This window comes from Herpailurus yagouaroundi, unplaced genomic scaffold (genome assembly GCF_014898765.1).
Source record: "Herpailurus yagouaroundi ecotype Mexico unplaced genomic scaffold, PumYag 139, whole genome shotgun sequence".
Lineage (NCBI taxonomy): Eukaryota > Metazoa > Chordata > Mammalia > Carnivora > Felidae > Herpailurus > Herpailurus yagouaroundi.
The window spans coordinates 79,685,608-79,698,463 of record NW_024412394.1 but is presented as its reverse complement, the minus strand read 5'-3'; the positions used below and the strand labels follow the sequence as shown (position 1 = coordinate 79,698,463).

The 12,856-nt window shown below is 35.1% G+C and overlaps 1 protein-coding gene across 2 annotated transcripts in view; it reads right to left on the bottom strand.

Moving 5' to 3' along the window:
- The window catches only part of CLVS2 (clavesin 2), a 70,490-nt gene that overhangs the window by 15,498 nt on the left and 42,136 nt on the right, over positions 1-12,856 (bottom strand). For both annotated transcript variants that reach the window (XM_040474535.1, XM_040474534.1), the window contains exon 4: positions 2,226-2,336. In XM_040474535.1, the coding sequence (XP_040330469.1) occupies positions 2,226-2,336 (111 nt within the window). The remainder of the gene's footprint in view (positions 1-2,225; positions 2,337-12,856) is intronic.

The following is a 12,856-nucleotide window of genomic DNA, read 5'->3' as shown; positions in this document are numbered from 1 at the left end:
AAAAGATTCACAATTATTCCTTGAGTTTTCTTTTACCAGTTTTTCACAGCATAGATTTATAACATCTGAGGAAGTGTTTGAGTAATGTGGTGATGCTGAATGCATCACTTGGAATACCTGTAAAGAAATATAATTGCTTTGTACATTACATTAATTATTTAAGTAAAAATTAAAAGTGTTTTAACCTATAACTATTTATAAGTCATATAGTTTTAATTAAAATGGTAAAGCTCAGATACCTCACTTCCGTCTGGAATAATGCTACCAAAGAATTTTTCTAGGCATTGTCAAAACTGTTCAGTTCACTCAAATAACTGCAAACCTGGAACTTTCCTCATTTTTTAGACTTGATCCTCTTTAGTCTTTTTCAACAGAGCAGAACATTGTGCTCAGAACAAGTCACCCCTGTACTCATAGTCTTTCAAAGTATTTCTCATTTCACTCTGACTGAAAGCCCAGACCCTTGCAATGGAATACAAAGCCCCATGTGATCTGCCACGCCATACCCCCTTCTATCCCATCCTCTACTACCCTCCTCAGCAGCTCATTCTGCTCCAGCTTTCTGAGCCTCCTTGCTTTTGCTAAGTGTATATCCCAGGCATGTTTCTACCTAAGGGCCTTTGTCTTTGCTATGCCCTCTGTCTGGCACTGTCTTTCCCATAAATCCACATACTCAGCTCTACTACCTCCTAGCTGTGATTTAGAGCAATTTGCTTAACCTTCTGTAACTCATTTTCCCATCTATAGAGGGAGAAAAATAACAATGCTTCCCCTTGAGCCATTGTTGTAAGGATTAAATTAGTTAACATATGTAAGGTACTTAGAACAGCATGTGGCATAGAGTGAATACTACAGAAGCATTCACTAGTATAATGCGTACTAAAAGCCCCAGCAGGTGTTTTGGATCACCTGATCATCTCTTCATAAAACAAAGTTTGAAAGTGTTACTTGTGAAGCACATCAATACATTTTTCTGAATTCTAACACATTTTTCTGAATTCTTAAATCTAATACACTTTTCTTAATTCTAGTAAATTAATTTGACTCTCACTGGTAGAAACTATTCCTGATATAAATTATAATTGTTTACAGAATTCTTCCTCCTAAACTACTGAAACATTTTCAACAAACTCATATCCAGAAGACCTTCTGCTCACTAATGTGTGATACAAACACATACTGAACAATTACTTCGCTTTTATGCTCACAAGGAGGCTTCTACAACATTGCATGGAAATACCTGAAGTGCCTTCTCATTCATTGGGAAACGTGGAAAATTGCCTTCAATAAAGATTTAGAAGTAAAGTATACTTTACTTTGGAACTAATCGTTTGAAAATTGGTCACAGCACGGTGGTAAAAATAGCTCTAAATCTGGAGATGTCTGGATTCCTATACGAGCTTTATAGCTGTGGAACTGAGTAATAAGCAAGTTGCTCCATCTTAAGACTTACTTTCCTTAGCTCCGAGATAGGAGATACTGCTTACTAAATTTACACTTCAGAAACTTTTGGAGGCTAAAATGAAATAATGTGCGTTAAAACACATTTTAAAGTCTGTATTATTAATAATAATGAGAAATGCGTTCAGCATTTATCACGTACCATGCACTGTGCTAAACGCTTTATATAAATCATCTTATTTGCAGAAAAAATGATTATTTTGTTGCATGTACTTTGAATATCCTCATTGTTAAATGAAACCGAGCCTTAGAACTCAAGTAACTTGCAATCTAAACAAATATTAATATTTTTAAACATCAGCATTCTTTCTGAAATGTGTGATCGATCATGATGATCACCACAAAATTATATTAGATTTCACAAAATTCACTATATTCAATATGATACAAATTGTGAAATAACTAGCATTCATATATCCACTAATAAAATGATAACTTTTCTCTAGATCTTACTTGAAATTAGGTGTACTAATAACAATCTAGTAACATGGCATAATTTTTTTTTTTTACTTTAAACTGGGGCTTTATCATGAATGTACTGACATGTTCTCCCAATTTGTGGGAAAATAGACAAGCAGGCTTGCAGGCTTTTGAATATTTCTTTTATATGGTCTTTAAGAATTTTTAAGTATCTTGTATGTTGAATATTTATATGCAATATAGAGGTACATTTACCACACCCGATATTATATACACATTATGCATCATAATTCATTGAATGTGGGAGGAGAAAAAAGTATAAAAACAAAGAAACAAACAAATACCCTTTTCCGAGTCTTCTCCTTTAGGAAAGGCCGGATCACGGTATACAGGGCATGGATATACCATGGCTGATTGACAAAATGAATTCCTCCAAATCGTGCTGGGAAACTATCCTAGAGTAACACGAAGCGGGGAGAAAAATCAAAACATGCTTTAATATATTGAGAAGGCTTAAGGAAATCATATGGTATATAAATTTGTTATTCCACACACTTAAATGAGATTATTTGTATAGTTAAGATGAATAACAAAGACCCTTACCATATTAAACATTATAATGTTCATACCGAAAGTGAAGCAATATGTAATAAAGCAAATCCTTCTCAAGAACAGTTAATTGCTAACTTCAGCGCTTTTAAGAGTGCCATATTTTAAGCCTACAAACTGTTAACAGTCATTATAGGCCAAGAAGAAGAAATAAATACTTTTATTTATTTGTCAAATACTGAATCTAGTTAGATAAGTGTTGTATTTAAATCATTTATATTTATATTAAAGTGTACCTAATTTAAAATATTTTATTAAGTTCACTGTAGTCAACAACAATGTGAGCACCATCATATTTCAAAACTCACTTTATCTTATTTTGTCAACTTCATTGTAAACATTCTCCTTCCCTTATCTCAGCCATAAAAAAGGGGAAACAGACTTACGCAAAATAAAACCTTACCGTTGTAGTGTAAGAAATTTGGGGTTGTATTTTGCTAGGTTAAATTAAGTCAAAACCCTTTGAGCTCACCCCACCAGATGAAAACGGGCCTGTCAGAAAACCACCCTCCTCTTCAACAAGAACTCACTTGTGTAAGGTTCGAATCTGAAGTGACTGTAGAGAGGTAGAGAGGGCTTTTCTTCCTATCTGTAACTAAATAGGTGCATCCCTTTCACTCTATAATATGAAGGGAATCCTTCAGCTGAATGAATTACAACATCTCACAGTGCACTTGAGGAAGCCACATAAATGGACTGATTCTTGCTACTAGTTGAAAAATTCCACACTGAACTGACTACAAAAGTCTTCTTTAAAAAAAAAAAGGGGGCTATATCACTAGAAGTCTCTCTCAAGGCGTATCATGATAATTAGCATTCTTCTGGATTCTATTTAGAGCATGAATGGGAACAAATGAAAAGTAAAGGAACTGAAATAATCAGATGCATTTTTTTAATTTAATATTTTCTTAAACAAGATTGTCTAGTCAAAAACACACATGGCATAACCCCATTAAAATATTTTAGTTTTGGGGGGAAACTTTGGAACATTAATAATTAATTCGTGGTTTTGCATATTGATTTTCAGAGCGAATAAGCATTTTTTTATTTTTTTATTTTTTTTTTTTTTTTTGCCAAGCGATATCTATCTCTGAGACTAACACATTATAAAAAGACAACAGTACTGGCTGCCTAGGTGGCTCAGTCAGCTAAGCATCCAACTCTTTATCTCGGCTCAGATCATGATCTCATAGTTTGTGAGTCTGAGCCCCACATCGGGCTCTGCAATGATTGTGTGGAGCCTGCTTGGGATTCTCTCTCTCTCTCTCTCTCTCTCTCTCTCTCTCTCTGCCCCTCCTCTACTTCCTTTCTATCTCTCAAAATAAATAAAAATAAACTTAAAAAATAAAAAGAGAACAGTACTAGATAAATAAATAAATAAGAATAACTAAAGATAAAATTTGTCTCCTTTAATGCCAGTGTCTTACTTCTTTTATAAATATATAGTTTTCATTTATCAAGAAGTTATTACAATAATAGAAATGAATCAGATAGAAATACAGACATAGTATGTTTTTAAGTTATGACATTTTTATACATAAAAAGAAAATAATGTATATACAATAAAGAGAATGCTAAGATAAACACCCATGTGCCCTCCACTCACCTTAAGAAATAGAACATGGTTAATAACCTTAAAGTTTATTGTATTCCTATTCTTTGATCTTCTACATTTTAAAATTTATATTGTAATTCTTTTGCTTATATTTTATTTTATAAACATGATAAATATATAAATATAATATTTTACTTGTTCTATAGTTTATATCTTATATATTTTATTTATTTTTATATATTATAGTTTTTGCTGGCATGTATATATATATATTTTAGGGATATATGTGTTTATATATATGTATGTATATATATATGTGTGTGTATATATATATATAGAGAGAGAGAGAGAGAGAGAGAGTTAAGTTTTCTAACTACTTAAACTTTATCAAAATGTCAGTGAATATATTTTTCTGTTGTCACATAACATTGTTTTTAAGGTTTCCTGTATTTGAGTTTTCTACATGCATAGGTATAGTTCATGGTCACTATTGTATAGTATACCATTGTATGATACCTCACAATTTATTTTGTATTGTCAATGCATGGTGTTTTCCAAATATTGTGTCTATTTTGCCATTACCAGTACAGCTGCTCTGCAGACTTCATTCTTGGACATGTCTCTTGGGCATGTTCAAGTGCATATGTGGGGTATATATCTGAACTTTTAACACTGAGTCATAGAGTGTAGAGACTTCAGCTTTACACAACTGGTAACACCAAGTATATCAATTTATACCCCTCCTTCCCCCAGCAATGAGGAAAGTTCCAGCTCTTACCCATACCACACTTGGTACTGTCAATCTGTTGAATTTTGCCAATTTATTGGGTATAAAATAGATTTTCATGTAACTTTAATTCCCTAGTTACTTGGTCTTTGCTTATTTTAATTCCATCATTAATAACATTATTTAGTAACATAACCATTTAATTAATACATACTTATTTTGTTTTATAGTCCTTGAGCACATGAATTTGCTTACTGTCTCTACTGATCTTGCTCACAGTATCTTGTTTATGGTGAACTTATATTTGGCTAATATTAGCCATTGGGAATCCTGAAGGAGCTGGCTTGAGGATGCTTTTCCCCAGATGAGATCTGTATCAGCTCCTACTCAGTGCCATCAACCTAGTTTGGCTTTAATTTAATTTCCCATCTTGGGGTTTCTGATTGTACAGTGTATATTCAAACCTCAGCCTCATGAGATAATTATGGCCTCAGACTATCACAGAAGATAATTACCATTATTATTAATACCAATATTATCATTATTATTATTTTCCCACCTGCTTATGGGAAAGGCAGAGAGGTTTACCTAAAGGTTTCCTAGCCAGCAGTGATTTTCCTACCACAAACCTTCCCTAAGGGTGCCACACCTGGAGGAATGCAAAATCTCACATCTAGTCCCCCATTTACACTCAACTAGTGCAAATCTAGTCTCTGCGTCTGCCCACCCCACACCTTAGGCAATCATTACACTAAATCTGTAGGCTCCTGCAGCCAACATTTGCCTCCAGAACCACCCAGGCTTCACTTATTCCCTGGGTTTTTTTGTTTGTTTTGCTTTGTTTTTTCAGTAGACTTTGTGTTCTTGTCTCGGGGTCCAGAGGCAGGTGAGGGGTAGGTGTGATTCTTTTGCTGTGATTTACCTAACACCTTTGTGTTTCCTGGCAGGAAGATCTTCAAGAAATTTTAACCTACTGCATTACCTGAAGCAGAACTACTTGGAATGCTTTTAAAATACACTCTTGAATGAGCATTTAATCTCTAGAACAAAACTGAATAAACACCAGCTATCAAGTTTTATGCCAAGTGTTTAAGACTGTGATTTTTAAACAAAATCACACGGAGGCCATGCTGCTTCTATTGAAAAATGAATATGCACACATATACACAAAACTTAAGCATGAGTTTATGGGCATTCTTGACTGTATCTTTACATAAAGAATGACTTAATCAGTACCAAATCACATTTAAGACAGGGTGAAAGTGGAGAACACTGACTTTGCAATCAAATTAATCCAGGTTAAAATTCTGATTCAATGCCATCTCTCAGGCATCAAAGTCCAAAACAAGGATGACATAATCCCTGATTCCTTCCTTCTCTTTACTGTGATGCCCTTGTTTCCTTCCTCTCTCTCTTCTACTTGTGGTATTACAATTACACATACGTTATACCTTCTATAGCTGTCCTCCAGTCCTTGGATACTCTATTCCATTTTTCTTTTCAGTGTTCTTTCTCTTTGCTTTTCAGTTTTGGAGGTTTCTATTGATATATTCCCAAACTCAGAGATCCTTTCTTTAGCCATGTCCAGTCTAACAGTAACTCCATCAAAGGCATTCTTCATTTGTTACAACATTTTTTATCTCTAGATTTTTTTTCTTTCTTAGACTTTCCATTTCTCTGCTTATACTATCCATCTGTTTTTGTATGTTGTCTACTTTATCCATTAGAGCAGTTTGCTCTGTCTCTTCAAGTTGTGTTTTTGGACTTTTTTTAGTATACTTTATAATTTTTTTCTTGATAGCCAGACATTATGTACCAGATAAAAGGAACTGCTGTAAATTGGCCTTCTGTAATGTGGTGGTGAGGTGTCATGGGAGGGAAATGTTCCACAGTCCTATGATTAGGCTTCAGTCTTTTAGTGAGTCTGTGCCTCTGGACTGTGAACTCCCAAGTGTTTCTCAGTTGTTTTTTTTCTCTTCTCTTACGTGGGACAGGTAGCCTAGAGTTGTGTATTTCCCTTCTGCCACCAGAAGGCTGGAGTGTGGTATCTCCCTACCCCTAGGTCAGTTAGGTTCTATTAATACCCTTGCAAATTATGCTCTGGTTAACTAGCTTCTCCTGAGGGCAAGCCCTGTTAGGAACAGAGGATGGCAATTGTGATGAGCACCAGGTGTTTTATGTAAGTGCTGAATCACTAAATCCCACACCTGAAACTAATAATACACTAAATGTTAACTAAGTGGAATTTAAATAAAAACTTGGAGAAAAAGGCAGTAAAAATAACAGAGTGCTCTGGCATATCTCAAAGGTTTTCTTCTCCTTTCCCCCTGACATAAACACAAGGGGATTTTTCCCTAATATTTACTGTGAGAACCTGGTCCAGCTCCTAGAAGTAAATCTCACAAAAGCGTGGATGGCCCCCTATGACTGGGCCCCCTGGAATTTTTAACTCTCAAGTTCATTCCCAACGAGACTCCAGCAATTTGTCATTCAAATTTCGTGAGGCTGGACACTGATTCTCACCATGGTTTGTTTCCTGTTAAGAGTCTCTGCTCCAGTAAGCCGAGACTCCCTGTGTTCACCTGTCTGCCCGTCCAGTCTTGTTGATAGTGGTGTTCCCTGATACCTCACCTCTCTTGTGAATCTAAGAAGAGTTGTTGATTTCTCAGTCTGTTCAGTTGTTTACTTGTTAAGACAAAGTGGCGACTTCCAAGCTTCTCACAAACAGAACTGGAAACCAGAAGTCTGATTCTCTCACTTCCAATCATGCCCGACGCCCTGCAGTATTTATATCTTCAGCTCTGTGTAGCTTCATATTTTCATATTCACCCTCATGACCACAATAAAAACCCAAACCCCACTGTGTCCACTCCCCTGTTTGGCACCATGTCACTTCCCTGCAGCCTCTTCATGTCTGTTTATGTTCAAGTGCAGTTTTATAGCATGTTGACTTTGTTCTCTCCCTCATGCCTGACATGGCCTTCCTCCCTCTTTGAATTGTCTTCTTGTGCTGATCTTTTAAGGCCTAGCTCATGCCACACTATCTCAAGGAAGCTCTTTTTGATCTTTTCTCTCATTTTTCCATGCCCTACTCTCTCCGTGAAAAGTCCATTCTGTCATCACGAGCACAGTGTCTAAGTACCTTAGTGTACTTTCCACAAGACCCTTAAATTTTCTATTTGTCTGCCTCCACTACTAAACTGTGAGCTCTGAGTGTGCGATTGTGTGTTGTATATGGTCTGTTGGTGCTTGGCCTGGCATCCATTTCCACCCACTTCATGCCCCACCCCATAGGGCAGGAGATGGAAGGCTAAAACAAAAGAACTTTACAACTGCGATTCTAAATAACAACGTTCTGTCATTCTGTCAATGAGAAGCCCTTCAGCAAGATTTAAAGAACCAGTCATTACATTTACATACAGAGGCCACCATTGCATTGTTGCTGCAGTGGCAGCTGCTAGGCAAGCTCTAGAGGGGCAATTGTTTATGGCAGTGTCTGAACACTACCTTCCACTTCCTAGGTGGCACTTTGGAGAGTGAGAGACTCCTGGGATGGGAGTAGTGAGAGGGTGGAGACAGCAGTTTCTTGACCTCTAGATCACATCTACACGGCTGTGACCTCAAAACCAAGAAAGCGGACATAGTCTGCTAATGACATTGTCATCCCTCCCATTCTTCCAATGAGGTTTTAAAGCGTGAACTCCCTGTATTTAAATCCATTTGTCTTTGAACTATCCAGAGAGATTTCTGTTTTGTGCATCGAACTCAGTTCCAGACTGTGTGTAATTCATCTTCACATTCCCAACATTTTGAAAACGTGTGTGTATGTGTGCATGGGTCTGTGTGTTTGTGTATATGTCCTATAGCAAAGCTAGGTGGATGTTTCTTGAAAAGAATAGATTCTGATATTATTTAAGTATACTATTTAAGTAAACTGAGCCACAATTTCCTTATCTGCAAAATGAAACATTTAATAGGACTGCTAACAGCCAACCATAGCTGTTAGCCATTAAACACACCTCTTAAGTACTGGGTTACCATATTAACAAACTATTTTTTTACTCTACACATATAGAAATGACTATGGAGGCAATTTTATAATGTGGTTTAATGGGTAGTTATTTGGTCCTAAAACACTGCATAGTACAAAATAATAATCAAAATAACAATATACAGCATGCTGATCATTGACTCTGCTGGCCACAGTGTTATTCACGGGAGACAATGAAATAAGAAGTACATTGCAATTAGTGAGAGTGCAGTCAAGATAGGTGGAAGAAAGTTAACAGAATTTCTACCTTCTGAAAGCTTTTGGCAATTCACCTGCTTCCATTCATTTTCCTCTTGAGTGGTAAACTTTGTTGTGCTGGTTGCACAGATTATCTTGCCTGAATGCTTGAGTTAATGGAAACTTGGCCCACCAAAGCTCCAGTGGAATTCAACATTTCTCCAAGCCTCTGTTGACCATATGCTCAAGTAAATATCTTTCTTTGGGAGAAGATAGATTTGGAAGTACTCCCTTCATGCAATATGTGAGTTTCCTTAAAAGTTGATTGCTATTGCAAACAATTACAAAATGATATCAATCAAAGCAAAACCTCTACCTTCTCCTCATTGGCATATAAACAATATACACATTACAGATATTGACACTATGGGCACTATATAGAGAGCTAAATATATGTATATGTATCAAATATACATAAGTAAGTTATTCACATATTTCTAGCAAAAATATGTATGCCTTACATGTCTAGCTATTCAAGAAGAAAAATTAGAAAATGAACCATTAATATATTATTCAATTTTTTAATTGATTCTTATGAAATAAAAAAATTACATGTTAGGATAATACTATTACAAGTAAATTGTTAGATCTGAAAACACATAAATCAAAATAATGTCTGGTGTAATCGCAGTACAGTTTGTAGTCATAAACATGAACAAAATGAACTCTTCCATGAGAATTAAATCCACAACTTTGGTCTTGTTTCACAAGATTGTTTAAGGTTCCTAAAACAATCAAGTGTGTTAAGAAGTATCCTCAGTGTGAGCATAGGCAAAAATTGTATGTGTAACTCACTCATTCAAAACCAAGTTCATTAGCCTTTTTTAAAAAATATAACTTATTTTCAAATTGGCTAACATACAGCGTGTGCAGTGTGCTCTTGGTTTTGGGGGTAGATTCCCATGGTTCATCACTTACCCCAACAAGTTCCCTCCTCAAGGTCCATCACCCATTTTCTCTTCTCCCCCACTCCCCCATCAACCCTTGTTAGCCTTTTTTCAATGCTTGTTTTTCTTTTCTACCTTTACGGTACTTTTTTGAAGCACATAATTTCAACTATTATGTGCACTATAGAAATTACTCTTCTAATTCCATAACTCTCTCTCTAAAATTATACTGAGATTAAAAATATTGCACTATTCTGTTAATGTTTTTAGTATAATTAGAGAACATGATTATTGTAGAAATTCTGAACATCAAATAATGTGTAATTTTTTAAAAAAGCTACTCATAACTTTACCAACCAGAGACAAAAGCAATATTTAAGCATTTTGGTGTGTGCTTCTAATTTTTTTTAGTTAAGCTTTATATAGATGACATGAAATTCTATATAAAAGTCTAGAATTATGAGAATAATTATGAGAATAATTTTTACAATGCCTCATAGGAATACTATATATATATATGTATATATATATAGTCTTTAAAATATATATATATACACAATATACATACAGTATATATACTATATATATATATATATATATATATATATACTCTCTAAAAGTGTGCCCAGGTATAGAAAGAAGAAGGTGGCTATTATAGCAGATGGTACTACTAGTTCCTTAGATCTTATCAATATTTCCTTCAGATATATTTAAACTTATTAAGATTGGTCTGCTTTACAAAGAAGTGTTAGGAAGAGGAGAAATTGGGGAAGGCATCCCTCAGGCAGAAAGATCTAAATGGCAGCCCAGAACATTGAAGAGAATGGAATGAAACTACAAGAGTGACTAGTGAAAGGTTGCCATTGTGAGAATACAGATCTAATATTCTGGATGGTTTTAGGAAAGGCTCAATTAAGAGTTCTGTTAATAAAGAATTCAGAAAATTTTATTAAAAAGTTTTCTCGGCCAATCTAGTAAAGAAAATCAAGACATGGCCAAAAAAAAAAAAGAAGGAGAAGGAGAAAACTTTGATGTGTCTTGATGTGCTAACCACACCATATTTTCCCAAATATGTCTTTTGAGGGCATTCTTTCTAGCTGGTATAATAGCATTTGAATACTTATATCTACCTTTTTGAATGAATGTTGTATAAGCTATTTGTATACACACTCTACCTATCTTGTAAAAGGTTAAGATTCCTGAAGAAAGTCACGTTTGCCCTACTTCCAAAGCCTTGCTTCCATTCCCCACCTCTAGTATTCTGTTCAGTGTCTGAAACTAAAGAGAATGGAGCTACCTCTATAATCTTATATTTTTAGTCTCATCAATACTAGACAGGCAAACCTAGGTAAGTCATTCCATTGCTTTCATGAGGTAAACACGGATTTTTACCAAAATATGCTAACTAGCATATTTTGCCAAATTGAAAGAAAATAATCAGGAAACTATTTAATGACCAGCTAATTGGAATGTCTTTTTCTATGCCTGCTTCATAACTGGTAATGAGCCACGTGTAAATGGATGCAAATAACAGATTGAAAACAAAGGCCCTTAACCTGGTACAGAGAGATAGCAGTTTAAGCTGGGGGGTACAAATACAGAAGGATGCTTCACCTCCAATCTCTTAACTTCTAAATGCCCGTTAAAACCTCATGTTGCCCAGGTAGCCAGACAATAAAGGAGATGGGTTAGATACAAAGTATTGTGTAAGAAACAAAATTTCACCCAGATAGGTATTGCTCTGACATGTAGGGAAACAATAATTATTAACATTTTCTATAGTTTACTTAACACTTAAAAGGGAAAAAAAATAAATAAATGGTTAAAAAATGAATAGTAAATTCTTGATAGAGGAAACAATCAGCCTTCAAAGATATATTACATTGTATTTCAAAACAAGCACTTAGAAAGCCTTTCTATTTGATGAGCAATCTCTGAAACAAAATGCACATAAATTACATGCTTAAATTCTAATGATTTCTCAGCAAATAGTGTCTTAATTTTAATAAGTGTTTTAAGAAACATGGATTAACTGTGATGGATCATTTAAAAAAGTAATTAATAGTATACATTAACTTTTCATTAATGGTATTTTTATAATTAAAATTTTTTAAGATATGAGGGGCACCTGGGTGGCTCAGTCACTTGAGCATCTGACTTCAGCAGGGGTCATGATCTCACAGTTCATGGGTTCAAGCCCTATGTCAGGCTCTCTGACTGTCAGTGCAGAGTCTGCTTCAGATGCTCTCTCCCCTCTTTCTGCCCCTCCCCCGCTAAATAAATAAGTTTTTAAAGAGATTTAAAATTTTATGGGGCACCTGGGTGGCTCAGTCGGTTGAGTGTCTGACTTCGGCTCAGGTCATGATCTCATGGTTTGTGAGTTCGAGCTCCGCATCAGGCTCTGTGCTGACAGCTCAGAGCCTGGAGCCTGCTTCTGCTTCTGTGTCTCCCTCTCTCTCTGCCCCTAACCCACTCGCATTCTGTCTGTCTCTCTCAAAAATAAACAAACATTAAAAAAATAAATAAATAAATAAATAAATAAAGTAAAATTCTTAAGATATGAGTATATTTTGAAACTATTTTGCCCTCTCAAATGGTAAAATCCTAATCTAAATATGCATTAAAACAAAGATACCTTCTTAGATTAAATTTTTTAATTTAAAAATAATGTCCCTATTTGCATTTGCATACTTTACATACATAATATCTGTTTGTTTTAAGACGTTTGGCAAAATGTCAGCTAGTGTTTAAATTGTCTATCATGAATACAGATGTGTCAACATGTATATCTCTTAAGGGTGGTCAACAGAATATGCTCTCCCCAAAGGCAAATACATACCATTTATGACATTTTTAATTAAAAAAATAGCCATCTCCCCCATATACATAAATATTTAGCTAATGAAGAC